This window comes from Onychostoma macrolepis, chromosome 08 (assembly GCF_012432095.1).
Source record: "Onychostoma macrolepis isolate SWU-2019 chromosome 08, ASM1243209v1, whole genome shotgun sequence".
Lineage (NCBI taxonomy): Eukaryota > Metazoa > Chordata > Actinopteri > Cypriniformes > Cyprinidae > Onychostoma > Onychostoma macrolepis.
Window position 1 is genome coordinate 27,339,370 of NC_081162.1, and position 24,852 is coordinate 27,364,221.

Below are 24,852 nucleotides of genomic sequence, written 5' to 3' on the forward strand. Positions count from 1 at the left end.
CTAAATGACTAAATATTTAAACATTTTGCAGGTTGAGCCTCCATTCTGCTGATTTATTTGTTTATTTACCTATCTATCTATTTATCTATCTGAAATCTTAAGCTGTTTTCTGACAGTCGGATGATGTGAAGTAGTTTTAGTGTGAAGATTGACATTTGATGCGGATCCGCTTTAAATTGAGTTTGGTTTCTGGAGGGCGTGACGCCGAGAGTGAGTGAGAGAGAGAGAGAGAGAGAGAGAGAGTGAGAGAGAGATGCGAGCCACGCCCCTGTGTGCCGATCTGACCGCTGATTGGCTGAGCGCAGTCTCATGTCATCAGTCTATGATCGGCGGATCGCGCGCCGCTCTCAGTGTTCGCGAGGATCAGACTGAAGATGAAGAGCAAAGCCAAACTCACCCATCCTGGAAAAGCCATCCTGGCAGGTCAGTTTATACACATAACTCACACACAAAGACCAAAAACTCACAGAGAATCCACTGAAGTTTTCATCTCACATTTGAGGTGAGTTTTATTCATTTCTGAACTCTGAATGTCTGTTGCATCTGAACTTGTGAAAGAAAGAAGCTTCAGAAAAGGAGAGAAAACACTGACAATTGGATTTTTATTGGTTTTTACTGTTAATATGTGTGATTTAATATTCAGAAAACTCCTGCTTTCTTTTTCAGCAGTTCACATTCAGATCATTAGATAATATCTAGTTAGTATATTACCTAATACCAAACAAGTTACTTTACCTGTGAATACTGTTGTTGACTCTATCTATCTATCTATCTATCTATCTATCTATCTATCTATCTATCTATCTATCTAAATAATGTTATGATTTATCAGTTCAGGTAGCCTGTATATCATCATCTGGTGAGTCAACAACAGTATACTGAATATATTCACAGGTAAAATGTGTGTGTATATATATATATATATATATATATATAAATATAAAACCAAAACCAAACAGTTGATTCCAGATACACTGTTTTATATATTGCTTAAACATGGAAAGGGCCAAATTTGAGTTGTCAGTCCAGAAAATAGACACTACTGTTTGTGTATTAGAGATTAAATACAGTGATTTAGCGGAGATGCTTCGGTTCAGAGCCGGACACATGATTTATCAGTCCTGTAAAGGTCAGATCTACACAAGGACACGCGGCTGATGTCCAAACACTGATGCTCACTTTATCAGAGAAACGACGGACGCTTATGTGTTTAGTTTGAGACATAATACAAGTCAATCCAAAACTTAGCCAAAGAAAATACACTTAATTCTTTTCTTAAGGCATTAATATTTATGATAAATTTTTTTGTAAAATGAACCGTTTTTGGATGAGCAATGCTCAAATCTGTCAGAAACTCATGAACTATATTACTTTGCAGAGCAATTGTTTATTCTTCAGAATTATTAAACATATTTATAAATGTAGGCCTTGCTATTTATTTATACTACTTATTATTTATTTCATCGCAATGCTCATGCTGCTGTTTTATGAAGGCAATAAGCAACTCAAGGCCTTATTTTTGCACCGCTGCATAAACACAGAGTAATGATGGTCTTAGAATAGATTGAGAGCAATTATAAAGTAGGTTTGGTCATTACGATCTCTCTCTTACCTGTCTGAGTGAACGCTGACGGATCCGCTCCGCTGTTCTCTGGGTAATTGGTGAACTACCATCTGGTAACTGTTCATCTGAAACCAAATGACAGGTTTTAATGGCTTGTGATATTTTTTCTCTGTATAAGCTTGTGTTGCTCCACCCGTCTGTAATTACACAAGCCAGCCTTCAGATGGAAATGCCACGTCTTATTTTCAGGAGAGAATATGACAGGCTGGTGCTGGAGCTGAGCCCAGTTTAATCCATTATTTTGTCTTTATTTTGCACAGTAATTGCCATTGTCATAATATGAGGAAAATACAATGTGTGAGTGTGTGTGTGTGTGTATATACACACACATTGTATTTTCCTCATGTTATGATAATGGCAATTACTGTGCATAACACAGATATTACACTTTAATTTAATAAAAATTATATATAATTTAATTAAAATACATGTAATCTTGATTAACAAAATACAATTAATTTAAATTAATATTTAAGTAAAAATAAATGAAAGAATAATATTAAAAAGAAAATATTAAGATTTTTAAGAATTTTACTATTTTAATTTATTTATTAATTTAATCTATTGTTTTATTTATTTCTATATGTATTTATACCCATGCATTTAAATCACACATACTCAAAATTAAATCATTAAATTTTGAAATATGTATAAATAAATCGTGAAATACATATTCATCCATCCGTCCATTTATTTATTTCCTCCGCATTTTCAAAATTAAATCATTAAATAAATGTCGAAATATATAAACAAATTGTTAAATACATAACTAAATAATTAAATACATAAATAAATGCATAAACAAATGTATTTAAGGAATTATTTATATTATAATTATTTAATTTTGAGTAATTGGGCCCTTCTTAATATGTGTGTGGAAGTGCTTTCAAACAGGTGAAAACTGCTTTTTCTGTTTGTATGATGCATTTGTAATTTTCATTTACACTAAGATTAAAAAGCTCTTTTGTTTGGGACGGTTCTGGAAGTTCAGGCAGTTCAGGTCGGTTCAATGCTGTACAGAGTGTTTGTGTTGTTTTCACGTGTATTGCACGAGTCTGTTGTGCTTTCAGCTGCTGGACTCTGTATGGTTTTGTATTGTTGAGCAGCTCTGGTTTACTGTCAGACAAACCCATCAGTGACCTGGAAACATTTCACACGCTACACACACACACACACAGCATTCCAGAGCAGAGCAGTCACATGTGTAGTGAGATCACAGCCGTCTGACAGAAGAACGTGTTCACATGTGGGATCTCCTGTCGTGGCGCTTTTTAAGTGAACATTTAGGGTTTGATGTAGGTTCAATGCTGTGGATTAGCATAGAAATTCATTTTGGCCCTCACTTTACATTTACATTTATGCATTTAGCAGACACTTTTATCTAGAGCGACTTACAAAATGAGCAGGAACAATAACTTGCTCTTCTTCTGTCACTTTGTTATATTTACAGTAATGCACTTTGCACGTTGCTTCAGGATAAACATTTTAAAATATATAACAACAACACTGAAACGTTCAGTCTATTCAGCAACCTTCGATTCATTTCAGTGAGTCAGTTCAAATTGTCAATTGAATCAAACGGTGATTCAACAATTAATTTGCATGGTTCATTTTTGTACTTTTTTTCAAGTAAAGTCGAGCTTTATTGTCATTCTGCTTTGTGAGGACATATAGTGGAACGAAATGTCGTGTCTCGCAGGACCACGGGACATAAATATGAACATACAACAATAGAAGTATAAGAAAAACAATTATAGACCAGTTGACCATCTAACTACATATACTATAAATAGTTGACTATACATACACAAACTGAGACCGTACAAAAACTTTAAATAAATACTGTAAATGAAATTGTGCAAAATAGATATTTTGGGGGAAGCAGTGCATAGTGCAAGATTATTTGTAGTGCAATGCACAAGTAAACATTATATTATTGATTTTTTTTTCTGTATTTTTTGGTTTTGTATTTTCTGTATTTTTTGTGTTTTTTTGTGTGATTTACTAGAGCAAAAACATGTCTTGATTATTTATTCATAAATATTGAGATACACTGTAAATTTTGCATGCACAAACATTTTGTGTGCATTATATCCAAAAGATCACTGATGAAATTGGCATACACTGTGTGTGTATATATAACGTACTGTACTGTGTGTGTGTGTGTGTGTGTGTGTATATATATATATATAAACAATAAAAAAATAAATAAATGTTAACTGAAAGAAAATGTATAATATTGATAATATAAAATAATAATAAAAATATAAAATAATTCTAAATAAAATATATAAATGCAAACTTATTTCAACATTTCTCATTTTCCTTTAACTTGAAGTACTAGAATAACAAGAAAAAAAATAATAATAATGAAACCTATATAGGCACACATAAAAAAAAAAGAAAGAAAAAAAAAGAAATTAAAATGGAAAAACACACCAAAATGACTAAAACTTGAACTAAAATTAAAGTGAAAACATAAAAATAAATAAATAAATAAAATCAAAATATTAACAAAAACTGTAATAGTATATCACACTTCCGTTTTATTTCTGCGATATTTTAAATGTGCTCTCAGACGTTTGAACCCTGCTGTATATTGAACTCTGTCAGAAGGCTCAAATATATTGAGATATATTGTTCAGATATTTCATGCAGCCGTGTTATAGTGATGGGTCGGCCGCCTGCGGGCGCTTCTGTCTAATGGAGAGCCGTCAGATCGCTGCTATTGTGTTTTCTTCATCACTCAAGCCCTTTGTACAGCCATTGCTGTGTAAGAGTGTGTGTGTGTGTGTGTGTCTCGCCGGGAGGCTGCAATTAAGCTCAGCGAGTGCTTGTCTCCTCTCGGAGGCCGAGGGTTCGTCAGCGCTCCGCTCATCAGCAGCTCTCCTCCATTCACAATCACTTCTTCTTCCGTCTGTCTGTGTTCCTGTCTGTCCTGCTGATTTCGTCTGTCTCTCCACCTGAGGCTTGAGGCCCTCGAGTAGATCAAACATCATGTATTAATAGAGCCATAATGTCGTCGTTTGCTTCCTCAAGAAACATGAAAGGAATTATTCATCTGTCATCTGCCTTTAATGTATCGCCAGAATCCAGAAACACGTTCCTCTGGCGGGAATCACCACATCTAATTAAAATAGCGACTTAATAATTATTAAAAGTGAACATTCTGTCATTATCTGCATCACTTTATTTCTTCTGTGGATGCAAAAGGTTGGGGTCAGATTTAAAAAAAATTTTTATTAATATTTTTATTCATTATGGATGCTGATCAATAGATTAAAAGTGGCAGTAAAGACATTTCTAATGTTGCAAAAGATTTCTATTTTTAAAAATGCTGTTCTTTTGAACTTTCTATTCATCAAAGAATCCTAAAAAAGAAAATGTATCACAGTTTCCACAAAAGTATTGAGCATTTAATAATCAGAAATGTTTCTCGAGCAGAAGATCATGTGACACTGAAGACTGCAGTAATGATGCTGAAAATACAGCTGCGCATCACAGAAATATATTACAGTTTAACAGATATTCACACAGAAAACAGTTATTTGAAATTGTAATAATATTTCACAAAATTGCTATTTTTGCTGCATTTTTGGTCAAATAAATGAAGCCTTGGTGAGCATAAGTCTATCCACAAAAAAAATAAATAAATACTAACCCCTGAAATGGTAGTGTACTGTATGTTGATGTTTAGAAGAATATTCAGAATATCCTCTTTTCCATATATTGAAAGGCAAGCCCCAGAAAGCAAACATAAAAATGTAACACAAAAGTAGTCCATATAGTGAATAATCCATCATATAACTATAACTTAGTGCACAAGTCTTATGGACTATTGTAATGATATTTTTATGCTATTTTCTCTACTATTTTTTGACCTCAACAGCATCCTTCCTAATTCACTTTCATTGTATTGAAAAGAGCAGCATGGACATTCTTCAAAGCATCTTGTTTTTGTATTGACACGTGCATGAGTAAATGATGACACATTAGTGCAAACTAACATTTTTAATCAAACATATCAGGAGATTTTGACAATTATTGTAGATTGTCGATCTTGTGTGAATGCTGAGAGCTTGTGTTTTATTGATGTGGTGTGCTTGGTTAAGGGGTGTGTGTGTGTGTTTTGACTGATATTTCAATGCAGCAGGTTATTACAGAAACACACACACAGAGCGCTGACTGATTTCTGCGCTCATGTAAATCAGTCGTTTTTCACTGGCAGGCCTCAGATGTGGCGTCTGTGGTAATTTCCAGGCGTTCGCTCTGTTTCTGTTTCCACACGCAGACGTGAGCGCGTCAGAGAGCTTGTAAAGGCCTTTAGCTTGATTTATGACGCTTCTAGGTGAAGCGACCAGCAGTAGCTCATGGGGTTATTGATTAGCTGCTTTAGCAGCTCTCTCTGTGTGTGTGTGTGTGTGTGTGTGTGTGTGTGTGTGAGAGATTTTAAAACACCCTCATTTCAAACAGGTCTCAGTGTGTAAGAAATAATTAGTTATTTATAATAAGTTTGCATTAGTAAGAGTTAGTTAATGCATGAACTAACATAAAATAACAATGAGCAATACATTTGTTATTTATTAGTGTTTTTTAAAGGACTGTACTCATCCTCAGGTCATCGAAGATGTAGATGAGTTTGCTTCTTCATCAGGTTTGTATAAATGTGTCTCTGCATCAGTGTCTCAGCAATGGATGCTCTGCAGTGAATGGGTGCCGTCAGAATGAGAGCTGATAAAAACATCACAATAATCCACACCACTCCAGTCCATCAGTTAACATCTGGAGAAGACAAAAGCTGAAACAAGACATTTTTAAGGTTTAGTGATAAAGTGGTTTGGTCTGAATCAGGAAAGTAATATTAACAGATACAACTTTTGATTTTAATAACGTATTAGTAAATGTTAAAGTTTGCTAAGATTAATAAATGCTTTAGAGGTATTTTTTAGTGTTAGTTCTAATGTTGACAAATGGAACCTTGTGCAATAGCAAGAAAACATCGATCTAAAGCACAAGACAATGGAAAGGAAAATAGAAAAGGGACAGTGAGAGAGATGGATGTAGTGTTTTGCTCTCAGCCTCATATATTTCAGTTTGTGCCACTGAGACTGATAAACGTTGTGTGTGTGTGTGAGTGTGTGTGTGTGTGTGTGTGTGTGTGTGTGTGTGTGTGAGTGTGTGAGTGTGTGTGTGTGTGTGTGTGTGTGTGTGTCAGCATATACCAGAGCAGCGTAATGTTAGACACACCGGTCTGATTCAGATCGCTGTCACATGTTTATTGTGTTTTTCATGCGATGTGAAGCTGCATCTGTGACCTGCGGTTTGACCTGCTCAAGCGAGAGTGAAGTGAATCAGACCTGTAGGAGGGGTGTGTGTGTGTGTGTGTGTGTGTGTGAGTCAGGGATGGGCTAATGGTCTCTCCCATGTCCCCACGGGCAGATGAGCTATTACAATTAGAGAGATGAGAGAGGATCGTTGCTCTTATTTCATCCTGTCTGATGCATCTGTATGAACTGATCGTGACTAATTTTAAGGCTGTAAAAGCAAGGCCTTAAAATCATCTTTAAAAACACAGATTATTTTAATAGTCTGTAATAAATACTGTAATAATACCCAGTGTATCAAACATTCATTTCTCATTTAAAATATATATTTATATTTGTTATGCATCGTAAAAACGTTTTATTCTGAAAGATATTAGTACTTTTATTCATCAAGGATGCATTAAATTGATCAAAAGTGACAGTAAAGACATTTATACACTGCAAAAAAAGACTTGTTTCCAGCCAAAATATCTAAGAATTCTTAAATCAAGAAGGATTTTTTAGACAAGTAAAAATTATTGTCTTGTTTTCAGAAAAAACAAGTCAAAATTAAGTGAGTTTTTGCTTAGAACAAACAAAATAATCTGCCAATGGGGTAAGCAAAATAATATTTCTGTAAGTAAGAAAAGCATTTTTTTGCAGTGTAATTTTACAAAAGATTTTTACTTTAAATAAATTCTGTTCTTTTGAACTTTCTATTCACCAAAGAATCCTGAAAAATCAAATGTATCACATTTTCTACAAAAATATTGTGCAGCACAACTGTTTTTATTATTGATAATAATCAGAAATGTTTGTTGAGCAGCAAATCAGCATATTAGAATGATTTCTGAAGATCATGTGACACTGAAGACTGCAGTAATGATGCTGAAAATACAGCTGCGCATCACAGAAATAAAATAGAGTTTAACAGATATTCACATAGAAAATAGTTACATTAAATTACAATAATATATTACAGTTTTTACTACATTTTTGATCAATTAAATATGCAGCCTTGGTGACTAAATTTTACCGACTGATCTTTTTATCAGTCATATTATCTACAATTCTACATAAATTGTCTGAAATATTTTCTACATAAATCATACTTGACTTGAACCAAATCATAGATTTCATAATCTACCGCTTCATGTAGTTATGAAAGAAACATAATCTAATCAAAATGTTGACACTGTGTGTGTTTTGAGTGTGTTCATGCTCGTCTGATCTTTGGTCTGCAGGTGGAATCGCAGGAGGCATTGAAATCTGCATCACCTTTCCTACAGAGTATGTGAAGACTCAACTACAGTTAGACGAGAAAGCCAACCCGCCCCGTTACAGAGGCGTCAGTGAGTACACACACACACACACACACACACACACACACACACACACACACACTCACGCGTGACGTTCACATCCTCTTTGGAGTTAATTAGTGAAACTCTCCGGGCCAGAACTGATTCCAACCTGCTGCTGCTGCTGCGCTCAGAAAGTAAACAAACTTATCTTCCCTCGCTCTCTCTCTCCATCTCTCTCTCTCTCTCTCTCCATCTCTCTCTCTCTCTCTATCTCTCCATCTCTCTCTCTCTCTCTCTCTCTCTCTCTCTGGCTGAAGCTCAGAGAACATTTTAACAAGCCTTCTGTTGATTTAGCAGACAGACTGACAGCTGCTCTTAGTTGCACATCTCTAATACCCAGATGATGATCCGTGCAGCGTTATTTTAGTGCTATTGATGTATCATTGAGTTTTTCTTAATATTCTGAATCAGATTTTTTAAATGTTTTGTTTTCACTTTAATTTTATTCAGAGTTTTAGCAATTTTGTTGTTTTTATCATTTTTATTCTTTAAAAAAAAAAATGTGTATATACTTTTTTATCAATTTCGTTCATTAGTTTTAGTTATTTTAGTACTTCAAGTTAAATCTACAGTAAATTAAAATGATTTTATTTCAGCCAGCTTTATTGTATTTTATTTTTTAGTTAATGTTTATTTTATTTTAAGTAATAAAAATGATTTTTTTTATGGTATTAGGGTTTTTTAATTTTTAAAATAGTTTTAGTTATATTAGTACTTCAAATTAAACTAAATGAAAATGGGAAGTGTTGCCTTGGCAACTATCTGAAATAAAATGTTAAAAGGTTTTAGTTTTTTATTTTATTTTAGTTAATGCTTATTTTATTTCATATAATTATTATAATTTTAATTTATTTATTTATTATTGTTTTAGTTTTAGTTAACTATTATAACTCTGGCTCTGTGTCCATTAAAAGTGTACTATTTATTAAAATGTGTTATTAATATCAATACCATTAAATTGAATAAAATTGTTGTCATTAAAGTGTTTTTAAATCATCACAGTGTACATATATATACAAGTAAGATTTTTATTTTGAAAAAAAACAATACTTTTATTCGGCAAGGATGCATCAGTTTGATCAAAAGTGACAATAAAGACATTTATAATATTAGAAAATATTTCTATTTCAAATAAATGCTGTTCTTTTGAACATTCTATTTATAAAAGATCCTGAAAAATAAAATGTATCACAGTTTCCTCAAAGATATTGTGCAGCACAACTGTTTTCAACATTGATAATAATCAGAAATGTTTGTTGATCAGCAAATCAGCATATTAGAATGATTTCTGAAGATCATGTGACACTGAAGACTGCAGTAATGATGCTGAAAATACAGCTGTGCATCACAGAAATAAATTACAGTTTAACACACACTCACATAGAAAACAGCTATGTTCAATTCTAATAATATTTCCCTGTTTTTACTGTATTTTTGATCAAATAAATGCAGAGGAGACCGTGAGATGATGTTGTGATCTTTTCTTCACAGCGGACTGTGTGTCACAGACGGTCCGTCATCATGGAGTGAAGGGTTTATATCGAGGTCTCAGCTCGCTGCTGTACGGATCCATCCCTAAATCTGCAGTCAGGTTTGTTCGTTTGATTGATTTATTCATAGAGCACAATTACAAAAACACAAGGTTGACCAATGTGCTGTACAATAACAACAGCCAATAAAAATTAGACTAACATCTCAAAAGGAAAAAGATAAAGAAAACAAGAGAACGAGAGAGCCACTATGTTAGATCAATCTGTTGAGCCAATTAATTAATAATATCATTTGTACAGTAAGTCGCTTTGGATAAAAGCGTCTGCTAAGTGACTAAATGTAATAAATACATAAACAGAGACTAGCAGACGCGTCTTCATGCATACTTGAGCCGTGCAGCCCATCTATTTCAGACAGCTGACATTTATTATGCTGATTGTTTTTGTTGAAGCGAGCAGCTCTTTCTCATTCAGAGGCGGTTTGGCTTCTCCCATGAGTCTGTGTGTGTGTGTGATATGACGGCGCAGCAGTGTGTGTCCGCCGCTGTCTGTCAAACTGATGCTCTCTGCTCTCCTGGTCACTTAGGAGAACGACAGAACTGACCTCTGCACACTAAACACACATCAGCTCTGTCACTGTTTACTCACCCTGCTGTCGTTCTGCAGCCGTTTGACAAAACCAGAAACTCTTCACACTGCTTTCTTTCCACACCGCCGCACTTCATAGTGAACATGTCCGATAAGCTCTAAAAACGGCTGATTAAAGCACTGAAAAAGTGTCCTAACGGTAGTCCGTATATATACTTGTGTGCTGTTTTCTAAGCATTGTTAATTTAGTTTAATTCATTTACTGTCATCCACCTCATCACATTACAAATGTAATGTGTCTGGCTTCCGGTCTCATCCACGTCCAGCTGTTTTTAGCTGTTCAAAGCCTGCTTGATATTGCAAACCGGTGTGTCTTAGCATATTATTTTAATATACTATCTTAATTATGAACGCACTGGTTTGTAGTGCAAACAGTTTTACCGTTTACTGCACGTTGTTATTCTTCTCGTTATTTCCCGGTAGCGGCTAATGAACCGGAAGACTCACCCATAGGCTTATTTCCACACTGAAGAATAAGGTGGATAGGTTTTATGAATATTTTTTATTTTCATATTTTTTATTAGTAATATTGTTGTTTTTGTCATTTTTATTATATTTTAAATATATCTATGTAATTTTGCCATTAGTTTTTAGTTTATTAATATACTGTTATAGTTTTTATTATTAATATTTTGAATTAATTTTTCTTTTTCTTTTCTTTTCTTTTATTTTCCATTTTCTTTTCATTTAGGTTAGTTTTAGTAATTTTGTTGTTTTGTTATTTCTATTAGTTTTTAAAAATATATCTATATAATTTTTATACTTGTTTGTTTTTAGTTAATTAATATACTGTTATAGTTTTTATTAATATTTTAAATTAATTGTAATTTTTATATTTTTGTTTTCATTTTCAATTTATTTAAAATTTTAGCAATTTGGTTGTATTTCCTATTTTTATTAGTTTAAAAAATAGCTATATAAGTTTTATATATATATTTTTGTTTTTAAATTCTTTAATATACTGTTATAGTTTTTATTAATATTTTTAATTAGGTCTTTTTTATCTTTTCCATTTTCATTTAAGTTTGAAAATGTTTTTGTCATTTTTATTCATTTTTTAAATCCATCCATACTTAAAAAAAAAAAAAGATATAAGATAATCATAATAGATGCATAAGAAATAAAAAAATATACCAATATTATAGTTTATTAATATACTGTTTTAGTTTTTAATTTTTTGTTTTATATTTTATTTTTATTTTTATATTTCCAATTTTTATTTACTTAAATAAATAAAAAATAACAGTACACAATAAAATTAATTTCAAATGTATTTAAAACTAGAGCAGCATTAGGTTTCCAGGCAGGTTTGAAACGACTTCAGGGTGAATAAATGATGACAGAATTTTCCTTTAATTCCTTTGATTGCTGTAACATGGAGAGAAAACAGGAATAAAATTCTATTAGGATTCATTCATGCATGCAAAGATGAAAGTGAAACGCGTGTCCAGACAATCTTACGTTTCTCATTGTTCACATTCTAGTTATTCTGAATCTAATTCATCTAATGCTGGACTGGTTCTGGATCAGCGGTGTGTGTCTCTTTAAGTGTGTGTCGTCTGTGCCTTATTCATCACACTCAGATTGATTATCGTCTTCCTCCTCCTCTTTTCATTAGCTGATTGGACTGGTTTTGTGCGGGTGACCTTGCGTTTGTCCGGCTAATGGATCTAGTGCTGTACGTCTGACACTGACCGCTGGATCCGAGCCCAGATTACATTTATGAGCAGCGTCTTATTTGAATGCAGCTGTGTTTTCAGCGCGCCGCACCCAGACGTCCATCAGAGACTCTGCAGCTCTGATACATATCCTCAAAGTCAGCTCAGCCGTTTATATGTGCAGGGTTTTTTTTGCGTTAGTGCTACAAAATGTGCAGTGTGCATATCACTGTAGAAGACTGTATCCCACAATGCAATGCACTCAACTTGACCTGGAAGTCATATCAAATGATCATTATTTGATTGGACTGCCAAAAGTTACATTTTTACAGAAAATTAGATTTAAAAAATGTAACTTTTTTTTTTCTAAGACAAAAACTCTATGCGTTAATTAAAGATGCTAGTTATATCATGTGTTTATTCTACTGTTCGAAATTATTTTTTTGAGAATATATTATATTTTTGAGCATAATCACTTGTTATTTTAGTATCATTAATAGACTATTATAATTTTTATTATTATTTATTTTGAATTAGTTTTTATTTTTATATTTTCAGTTTTTATTTTAATTCTAGTTCGATTATTTTGTCTTTTTTTAGTTTTTGTTTGTATTCTTGTGAACGCCTATATAGTTTTAATATTTTTATAAGTTATTTTAGTATTAGTTAAACAACGAAAAATGATAATAAATAATAAATTGTTTTAATTCTTATTCATATCGTTAATTATTTTTTAATTTTTAATTTTCATCTTAGTGATTTTGTTGTAAATTTTTATTTGTTTTTAAAATATATCTAGTGTATATGATTTTTACACATTTTGGTTTTAGTTCATTAATATACTGGGATAGTTTTTATTAATATTTTGAATGAGTGTCTATTTTTATTTTAGTTTGTTTTAGTAATTTTGCTGTTTTCATCATTTTCAATTATGTCAATATAATTCTTTATACATATTTGTATTAGTTCATTAATATACTGTTATAGTTTTTATTTATATTTTGAATGATTTTTATTTTTTTATTTTAGTTAGTTTTGGTAATTTTGTTGTGTTTTGTCATCTTTATTATTTTTTAATATATTTATAAATTTTTATACATCTTGTTTTAGTTTATTAATATACTGTTATAGTTTTTAATCCATATTTTGAATTAGTTTTTATTTATTTTTTTAGTTCGTTTTAATAATTTAATTTAGTTTTTTTTAAATTATTATTATTTTTTTTAAATATCTATAATTTTTTATACATTTTTGTTTTAGTTCATTAATAGTCCATTATAGTTTTCATTAGTATTTTGAATGAGTTTTTATATTTTCTGTAGTTTATTTCAACAGAGTTATTTGTTTGTTTGTGTTTTGATTTGACTTTATTTAATGATAATAGCCATGGTGCACACTACTTAGTAAGCAGTACGCAAGTATTCCATTCCAGACGCAGCTATTGTGAGCTTGTGCTCTAGCATACTGCTGTTTGACTCATTTATTAATGCATACTGCATACTGTTTCACAATTTATTTAAAAAATAGTATGCAATATAGCATATGTTAAGCAGCTGGTTAGTATTCCTTTCTAAACAGCCAATCTGTCTTGGTTAGTGTGAGTTTCATCCTGTCATGCTGAAAAGGCTGCATGAATAGAGCTGGATGGATGATTTTAAAATTGAATTTGATGGAGAGAGAGAGAGAGAGAGTCAGGTTAAATATTGACGCCGGCGGAGACGTTAAGCAGACAGACGAGTCGAGGTTCAGGTAGAATGACAGACAGTTTGTGTTCAGCTCATCTGTTCACTTCAGTGCTATAAATAGCGCTGGACTCTGCTGGACGTCCTGCGGTCGTATCTGTCTTGAGTAACAGAAATAAATGTGGAGCAGGTACTAAAAACACAGGGCTGCTTCCTGCTGCTAATGGACACCTGTGGCCTTCCCGCCGGCGCCGGCGCTTCACTGCTGACGCGGCTCGATTCACGAGGAAACGCTTTAAAATAAGCCTCAGATCTGATTCTGAGGACTGTGACTTGAGGCTAACCGTGTGTCTGCATGATTAAAGTTTGTGGAAATGCATGTCTGTGTTTCCTGTGAGTTAATAGCTAATATACAGAGCCCGTGGATGAATTCAAAACAGCATACTATTCGTCTTATTTCTGCTATATATAGATATAGCATTATGGTAGTGACGGTCTAAATATTATGCTGTAAAAATAAGTCCCTGTTATTTTATTTATTTATTTATTTGTTATTATTTTATTTTATTTTTAGTGCTGTCAAATGATTCAGTTCATGACGTATTCGTTCACATAATACATGTGTGTGTACTGTGTATATTTATCATGTGTATATAAATATAAATACACTATACCTTTTGAAAATATTTACATGTATTTACATATATATATTCATATAATTTATATTATATAAAAATATATTTAATATATAAGCATAACATATTTTTCTTAAATATATATATATATATATATATATATATATACATGTATGTGTGTGTATTTATATATACATAATAAATATACACAGTACACATATACATTATGTGAACAAAAACTTTTATTTTGGATGCGATTAATCACGATTAATCATTTGACAGCACTATTTATTTGATTATTTTTTATACTTTTTTTTTATTTTTATTGTTTTTTGGTTGAGAACAGAAGAACACCTTACATAGCAGAAAAAGAAAATAATTAAACAAATTAAACAAATTAAAATTAATTAATTAATTAAAATATAACAAAGGTTGCCATACATTACATATAAACTTTCAGGAATAGCAAAGATTGCCATATGTTACATATAAAACCGTTAGTAATTTCATCAGTACATTATATCAATAAACATTTATATACACTTACAAATGCAATCATCTTTGCTATTTTACTATACTATATAGCGTTTACTATTTGAAACAGTCTTCTCTCGTAGGGGGGTCTTTCTTGTAAAATTTCCTGGTTATCGCCTTTTTTACTTGTTGCTAGTAAAATTTTAAATTAATATTTATCATCTTTTCCAACTTCATCTGAAATATCTCAGAAGTAAAGAACATAAAATGATTTTGGTATACAGTATGTAGAGTGAAAATAATATTAATAGTAGACCATTCGACTTTTCCCAAAAACTATTCACCTTTGAACATTGCCGGAATATATGTTATACTTTATTTTTTTAAAGACAAATGAAAGAAGTGATATAGCAAGCTATGCTTTAGTGATTATTTTATTTTACTTTACTTCATTTTATTTGATCTTATTTTATATTTTATTAAGCCAAATGAAAGAAGTGATATAGCAAACTTTACTTTAGTGATTATTTTATTTTATTTTATTTTATTTTATTTTATTTTATTTTATTTTATTTTATTTTATTTTATTTTATTTTATTTTATTTTATTTTATTTTATTTTATTTTATTTTATTTTATTTTATTTTATTTTATTAAGCCAAATGAAAGAAGTGATATAGCAAACTTTACTTTAGTGATTATTTTATTTTATTTTATTTTTTCATTTTATTTTATTAAGCCAAATGAAAGAAGTGATATAGCAAACTTTGCATTAGTTAGTATTTAATTTAATTAAATATTAAGCAGCATCAAATAAGCCAAATAAAAGAAGTGACATAGCAAACAATTACTTTAGCTATAATTGTTAAATTAATTAATTTATTGTCTGCATTTATTGCATATTTGCATGACTTGCATTGTTTACCCATTAATTCTGGTATGCATTCATCAGAAACAAACGGGTGCAAAAAAATGATTGATTCATATTGCATGCTATTTTTTTGAAATGTTAACAGCATCTGATTAGTTTCCAGCCCTGCAGCAATGCTTTATTCTCTAATGTTAGCTTACTTCATCTCAGTCTCTGCTTCATTTAAAACACAGTGGTGTATGATGATGATGCAGTTAATGTAAAGTCTCTGTGTTCCTCTGCAGGTTTGGTGTGTTTGAGATACTCAGTAACCAGATGAAGGACGAGGCTGGGAAGCTCAATAGCACTCGAGGGTTAGTCTGTGGTTTGGGCGCCGGCGTGATGGAGGCCGTCCTGATCGTCTGTCCCATGGAGACCATAAAGGTGAGGTCAAAGGTCATTCATGTTGAACATTACATTAGCATTGGTATTTATTTCTGTTGCAGTTTTACCGTATGTGCTTCATCGTTCGTGTTTCCAGGTGAAATTCATCCATGATCAAACCTCGGCTAATCCCAAATACAGAGGCTTTTTCCACGGAGTGCGAGAGATCGTCAGAACTCAAGGTGAAAAACCTGTTGTTTTGACTGTTTCAGCTCATAGTTGTGAGAAAAACTCAGTGTCCTGATTGCAAGGTCTGTCCTGTTGAATTGAAAACAGTTTAAAAAGATAGTTGAAACACATTAATACAATCATGACAGTCTTCACTTTCTGCTTGAGATGATGTAAATTAATTAATTAGTTATTTTATTTCAAATGAAAGAGGTGAATATAGCAAGTAATTGCTTTAGTGTTTAGTGAATATTATGCATTAAATTTAAGTCACCATAATTTAATTTAATTTATTTATTTAGTTTGTTTACCCAAACCACTTGTCCTGTGTAGGGTCATTAGTATTATTTTTAATTGAATTGAATTGAATTGAATTTTTATTTTATTTTATTTTATTTTATTTTATTTTATTTTATTTTAATTTATTTTATTTTATTTTATTTTATTTTATTTTATTTTATTTTATTTTATTTTATTTTATTTTATTATTTATTTTATTTTAGCAGCTACAAATAAGTCAAATAAAAATAATTCATCTAGCAAGCGATATGTTTTAGCAATATTTTCTATTTTATTTTAACTGTATTATTTTTGCATAGTCTAACAAAAGATTGTGTGTGAATTATTGTAAAAGAAAAATATCAAGATGTAAATTTTTCTTGATAAAATCTCTTGATATAAATTTAAATGAACTGTAAAGAGATGTTAGATATTAATGTATTTGCAAATAAGTGATTTAAACATCACCATACTGTATAGTGCATGTGATCAGATGTATATAAAGTGTGTTTTCCGTGTTTGTAGTAAGTGCTCTGTATGTGTCTCTCAGGAATCAGAGGGACGTATCAAGGCCTCACAGCGACCGTCCTCAAACAGGGATCCAATCAGGCGATCCGCTTCTCCGTCATGACCTCTCTCAGGAACTGGTACAAGGGTGAGTGTGTGTTTGTGCATCTGCAGAATCACATTATATATAACACACTGTGTGAGCTGCACTGCCCTCTGATGGCAGATAGTCTCATCTGTTCACACGAGTTGTTTTTTTGGATGTTGTAGGTGACAATCCCAACAAATCCATCAACCCCATCATCACAGGAGCGTTTGGAGCGATCGCAGGAGCGGCGAGTGTGTTTGGAAACACGCCGCTGGACGTCATCAAGACCAGAATGCAGGTACACAGATCATTTATCAGCTCTTCTCAACACAAATCAATCCTGTTATGAGCATTGAAGCCGTTTCTATTGAAAGTACTTGATGTGCGGCATTGAAACACACCTTATTCTTTCTGTTTTTGACTCAATGCACAGCTAATCCAGACACTTAAAATTAAATTATTTACAGATGTCATGAATTGATTTCTATGAATTGCATTAATTATGTAATATATATATATACATGTATATATATACATAAATATAACCCACGACTGATTCTGACCCACGAATTTCAGTCCTCATTTGTTTCAAATCATCTGAGATTGTAGCACTATGCATGAAATTGATTTGCTATTATAAAATTATAATAAGGTGAAGTTTCTAAGGTGAAGTGTATACTAGAGTATTTCTGTTGGAAAAGAAGTTTTAATGAAAATGTGTGTGGTTTTTTTAGGGTTTGGAAGCTCATAAGTATAAAAGCACAATGGATTGTGCCATGAAGATCATGCAGCATGAAGGACCAGCGGCGTAAGTGTGTGTGTGTGTGTGTGTGTGTGTGTGTGTACACAAAAAAGCAGCTTAATAAACATACTAAATAATGTCCTAATGAAAATGTACAAATACAGAAAGGTTTGTGTGTGGCAGGGTTAATATCATTAAATAATATTGAAACAAAAAAACATTTAAAAAAAATTACATTATTTGAAATAAAATAAGCATTAACTGAAATTATATAATTATTTGAAAAATTATCTAAAAAATTATTTTAAAAAATTTCAGCTAGTTGCCAAGGCAAAATGTCTCATTGAAATACTAAAATAACTAGAACTAAATAAAATAAAACTATAAAAATTATAGACATATTATTAAAAAAATAAAAACAAATCTAATAAAAATGACAAAAACGCACATTGAAATTACTAAAACTTTGACTAAAATTTAAATTTAAGCAGACAAAATAAAAAAAATAAAATCTCTATATAAATATATATTCAAAACATTTAAAAAAATTATAATAGTATATCAATGATACTAAAATAACACTGGTTTGCTGGTTAAGTTTGGGTTGATCGATTTAGTTTAACAAACTGAGGTTTGTTAGCTGATGAAAAGCTAATAATGAAATAATTAAAAAAAATAAAATCAAAATAAACACTTACTAAAAAGATGAAATATTTCATTTGATCATCTACATGTCTTGTGACCATTAATCAACATCAGAAAACGTGAACATGTACATGAATGTGTAGTTAAAGTCCTGAAATATAATAATATATATTATAGTATTTAATTATAATAATGACTAATATTAAATACATATTTTAGGTCAAAGGGATTCAGCTGACCAAAAAAAAAAATCCCTGATTACTTTAGTATCACTGTTATAGATTTGATACATTTTTTGAAATAGTTTTTATTTTGATATTTTCTGTTAACATTTTAATTTAATAGTTTTAGTAATTTAGCTGTGTTTTGTAATTTTTTTATGCATTTATAGTTTTTTTAAATCATTTTTATTTCAGTTAGCAACTAGCTGAAACAAAAGATGTTTTTTATATTATATTTAAGTTAACATTTATTTATGTAAATTAATGAATATTCGCTCTTAAAAATAAAGCTGCTTCAAAAGGTTCTTCACAGCGATGCCACAGAAGAACCATATTTGGTTCCACAAAGAACCATTCAGTCAAAGAACATCTCTTTCTTACCTTTTTATAATCTGAAGAACCTTCTTTCGCCACAAAGAAGCTTTTGTGAAGCAGAAATGTTAAAGATTCTTTATGGAACCATTTAGACAAAAAGGTTCTTCTGTGGCATCGTGAAGCACCTTTATTTTTAAGCGTGTTGTTATGGTTTTTGCGGTGATGAAATGTGTTGGTGTGTGTGCAGGTTTTATAAGGGCACGGTCCCGCGGCTGGGCCGAGTGTGTTTGGACGTGGCCATCGTCTTCATCATCTACGAGGAGGTTGTGAAGGTCCTGAACAAAGTCTGGAAGACCGAGTGAAGGAATGAAGAGCAGAAGAGACGAGACACCATCACTGTGACGTTCCACCTTTAAACACACACATAATATCTGAAAATCATTTCATATAACAGCTCTAAAAACTGCAGTCAAATTAACATTAAACATTGTAGGTGCCAAACTTAACAGATTTTGTCTATTAATAAATAGATTATTTAACTGCTAGATTTAATAAAGAACTCTGAGAGAGAAGTGTGACAGTAAATGAATTTAATGTTTTAACCAGAGAAAATCTTTAAGAGGAAGTGGGAATATTTACATATTGGGAGTGTTTGAATATTTATAGATATATTTACTTAACTACAGATCATTCCATTATGAAATATATTTTAAATTTGATTATTTTTTATGTTTCTGACATTTCTACTTAAAATGTTTTGTTTTTATCAAAGGCTAATATTTTTACATTTGTAAAACCTTTTTTTATTAATTCATTTGAATATATTTATTTTCCTGTTGCACACGTGCCTTTAACCATCAAACTCTGAAATTAATTTTTCAACACAAACAGACATTTTTAATAATTCTTTTGTCAGTTATGAAGCATCTTTTGTCAGGCGTGACCTGCTGTGTCTGTCTATGTGCAATATCAGCTGTATTCAGTGAATGTCAAATACATACATGTTCTGAAATGTGACTGATTCACCTCTGAGCGGACCTGATATGGATTATTAAAGTGTTTTTGCAGCATGCATCTCCAGCTGTGTGTGTGTGTGTGTGTGTGTCAGTCTCTGTTGTATGAGGTGAAATAGTGTCATCTATCTTTTATTGATCCTAATTGAATGTGCTGCTGCTGGCCGCTAGAGGGCAGAATCAGCACGGACAGATGTTTGGGTCTCGTGCTTCAGTGTTGATCTGTGTGTGTGTGTGTGTGTGTGTGTGTGTGTGTGGGCCCTTTAGAAATACTCTGTGGGATTGTTTGTGCCATATACTGTTATGTGTATGTTCTTGGCCTTTTCTTTGTAGATCTAGAGTGAAGGCTTCTTAAAACTAAATGCTAATGTGCTAATAAAATGATTTTATTTTCACAGTTAAATCAGCTCTGTGACATTATTGTGTTTTTAAAGTACCTTTATTTTAAAGTTTGTGTAAACAAGGTCTGATTTTTGCACAAGATGAACAACAATCTCACAGATTACTCTATCTACACTTTCATTCAAAGTTTTTTAAAGAAATTAATACTTTTATGGATGCATTAAATTGATCAGAAGTGACATTAATAAACATTAATAATGTTACAAAAGATTTCTGTTTCCAATAAATGCTGTTCTTTTGAACTTTCTATTCATTTTTGAATCCTGAAAAATAAAATGTATCAGTTTCCAAAACATATTGGGCAGCAAAACATTGATGATAATCAGAAATGTATCTTGAGCAGCAAATCAGCATCAAGGTTATTAAATAGTTAACTAATAGTTAGGTAAAGCCAAAAAATTTACTTCAAATAAAACTTACAAAAAGAATTGAAATAAAATTGAAATAAAAATTAATATATGCCCAGGTAACAAATTTAACTTATTAAAACCATTTAAGGACATTGTTTTGAAATGTTTCTAAAATATTAACTAGTCCATTTTTTTTTTTTTTGATGATTGTAACTTTATTTAAAGGTTACAAAAACATTTCTTACATTGTTCTACTAACTTTATTTTTTATGAATTTTATGAATTTTTATTTGATGAGAATGTTGTTCTAAGAACATTTTCTCTAAGAACATTATGAGAACATATCAAATGTTATAACTTTTAAAGAACTTTGCTGGGTAGACATTACAAAAACTAATAAAACTAACAAACACAATTAAATGACGATCTTTTATATATATATATATATATATATATATATAATGTACAGAACAAATTAAAAATATTAATAAAAACTCTAATAGTATCTAGTGGTATCTCAGTGATATAAAAGTAATAATGTTCTGCATATTAGAATGATTTCTGAAGATCATGTGACACTGAAGACTGCAGTAATGATGCTGAAAATACAGCTTTGATCGCAGAAATAAATTACATTTTAACAGATAGTCACAAAGAAAACAGCTATTTTAAATTGCAATAATATTTCACATATTTTACTGTATTTTTCTCAAATAAATGCAGCCTTGGTGAGCAAAACATGTCTTACCGAGCCCGTTTGAACGGTATACTCCTGACAACCAGGAAAAAAACAGTTTTGTGAATTTAGTATTTTGTCATGTCATTACATTGTTTAGAGAATAAGAAAATGATATTTTATTCATATGTCCTCTGTAGAGGACACCGGGACTTTTGGGATTTTTGTCACAAATCAATTTTCATTTTTTTATACCAAACTTTAAATAAAGATGATTCTCAACTATCTTATGAAAGATATTTAAAAAAAAAATAATTTCTTTATGCAAAATAAACGAGTTTTTCCATTATATACAATGTATCTATAAACTGTATCTAATTTGCATATTAATGTGTTTTGGGGCAACATAGAATGAACAAATAAGTGCAATAATGGGAGTAATTATTAGCAAGATTTTCATAATATCTAATATTTCAAAGGAATATTGCTATATAATTTTTTCTCTATTCATTTGTTGGGTCTCCCAAAATGTGTAATAAACATGCGTTAAGTAACATTACAAAATATCACACTTGATCACTAATTAATTAATGTCAGCCATTTTTAAAGACCAAGTATCTCTGAAAAGCCCTGAATCTGGACATCCAGGCTTAAAACTGTGACCTGTAACGTCTGAAACATCACGTCCTCTGCAGGAGGATCTAGACTGACAGCTTGCCTGCAGAAGTCATCATGTTATGGGCGGTTCTTCTAAGGTGTTGTGAGCGTTGGTATGCGGTTGCTAGGGTGTTGCTAGGCGAGTGTCTGTGATCTGGTGGTGACCTCTGGAATAACAATAGTTCTGTATCAGTCCGGTGGAATGAAGGATTCTTTGACTTCTTCTCTTTGGGATGAAAGATGCGACAGTGTGTCCGTCTCCTGTCTGTCTCTCACACACTCCGCTGAGAGATTCCTCGTCTCTTTATGCCCCGCTACAATAGCTCTTTGTTAGAAACATGGAAAGGAATCTCTTTCTCTCTTGCTTTCAGTCTCTTTTATTAAAACTAGTCTTGTTCAGTCTCAAAGAAAGTCAAATACGAGCGACGGTGATTTTGTGATTTTCCAGCAGGATTCAGTGATTCTCTCCTTCTTTCACAGGACAGACGTGTATCTGTCTTTTGTGGTTCGTCCGGCTGTCGGTCATCAGAAACTCCCACCGGCAGATGTTTTACAGCGCTGATGACCGAACACATACATGAGCTCTGATGCGCGAGAGAATCGCATTCATCCGCAGAGAGAGACGGACAGTGAGTGACCCGTCTGACCTCTGGGTTTCTATTATCAGTCACGAAAACTAAAACACACTTTTGATACTTGGAATAAAATAAACATTCAATTAAATCTTTAACTTATTGTATTTCAGCTATAGTTGTCATGGAAACATTTATCATTTTTGTTTATTTTAATTTTAAGTACTAAGGTAACTATTAATATATTAATTAAAATACAGTATATAAAATAAAACAAATAACAAAAAAACTAAAACTTAAAATGAAAACAGAAAATATCAAATTAAAATTAACAAATAAAATAAAAAATTTAATTCAAAATATTAAAAAGTTATAAACTATAATACTAAATTATAGTAAAGATAATATATCACAAATACTAAAATAACACTATCTAATGTTGCTTTCCCCCCTTATTTTAGTTTTTTTAAACACACTTTTTCTTAATATTGTTACCACATTAACACATGAACTGCATTTGCTTTGCTGTTTTTGTGTTCAGGTGTTTCAACTCGACGAATTCTCTAAAAGCTCTTTAGTATTTGTGTCTTGTTTTCCAGTTCAAATATCTAAAGATTCTTGAATCAACATGCATTTACTTGAGATGCAAATCAAATCAATCAAAATTGTGTGAGCTTTATGTTTAAAATGAAAAAAATAAAATAAAATAAAAATAAAAAAAGGCTGCCAAAGGGGTTATAAAAATGAAGTGAATCAGTAATTTATTATAAATATTTATTTTCAAATTAATTTGATTTAATTTGCTTTAATTTAATCTATTGTCAGATATAGAGTCAGAAAAATACCCCATCTTTTGTTTTCATTTCTAAGAAAACAGGGCCTAATATCAAGTCATTTTGCATCTCAAGTAAATGTAGTTTGATTTATATTTACATATTTACACTACAAAACAAGAAAAAACGTTCCGAGTCAGAAAATGACTTTTGCTTCATTTTGATCAAATCTTGTACTTGGAATAAAGTCATTTGGCATTATATTTATTTTTTTTGTTTATTGCTTGTTATCTTACCATTTGTTTTTCTAATATTGGTACTCGTATCTGTGAACTCTATTTGCACCCTTATTTTTACACAGTTTTCATTGTGCGCAGACTCGCAGCAAATGCTTTGGCAGCACAAACACACTGAATCTGAATCTGTTTTCTATTAAGTGTTCTATCAGAATATTGTCATATTTTCACAGTGTTTGTTGTGAATATCTGTCAGACAGACTGACTCCGTCGCATGAATTAGCGGCTGCATCAGTGTTAGATGCTCTCTCTCTGTGGGGGGGATTTCATAATCATAATTATCACGTCCATCACCCGAACCGAGCTGAGGAAACACTAACAGATGTTGTGTAATAACAGCTCAGGGTGCTGATCTCAGATCAGATTTGAGATGTCTGATGTCTGAATGAAGTGTGTTCTCAGAGAGACCATCAAAAAGTGCTGTTTTGTTGGGTTTCCAGAACCAGAGACAAAAATGAACCAGGGTTTGGGGCAAAATCCCACCTGAAAGTAACAAGTACATCCAGATATTTAGGATGTAGTGCAAAAAATACAGCCGAAGTGAATTCAAGTTTTTGCATCAATATATATATATATATATATATATATATATATATATATGTAAATATGGGTGTAAACACCATATTGATCATTTATTTAACTCAAGTATTTGACATTATATAGCCTATATGAGTGTGTGTATATATTTATATATACACAGTAATTATATTTAAAGTATACTATATTTAAAGTAAACTATTTATAAATATGGGTTTAAAACCCATATGGATCATCTCAATGTTATTTTATTCTATTTAAGTATTTGACATGAAGAGACATTAAGTATTAGACAACACATTTTTGTTGTTTTCGTTCAAAAATGCCATTATAAAGTGCATAAAAATCCCTAAAAATAAATTCCATTGAGCAAATATTTCCTCTTAATAATACCAAATGAAATCATTAATAATAACAATTATTATTAATAATAATTAATT

The 24,852-nt window shown here is 31.3% G+C and overlaps 1 protein-coding gene across 1 annotated transcript; it reads left to right on the top strand.

Annotated features, from left to right (window-relative positions):
• Positions 1-331: 331 nt before the first annotated feature.
• On the top strand, positions 332-20,709 carry si:dkey-178e17.1 (tricarboxylate transport protein B, mitochondrial). Its single transcript, XM_058784934.1, has 9 exons — positions 332-423; positions 8,172-8,279; positions 9,783-9,882; positions 16,033-16,171; positions 16,269-16,353; positions 17,169-17,273; positions 17,396-17,511; positions 17,948-18,021; positions 19,384-20,709. Exons 1-9 carry the CDS (start codon positions 375-377, stop codon positions 19,496-19,498), a joined length of 891 nt encoding a protein of 296 aa, XP_058640917.1. The 5' UTR covers positions 332-374; the 3' UTR covers positions 19,499-20,709.
• Positions 20,710-24,852: the final 4,143 nt, after the last annotated feature.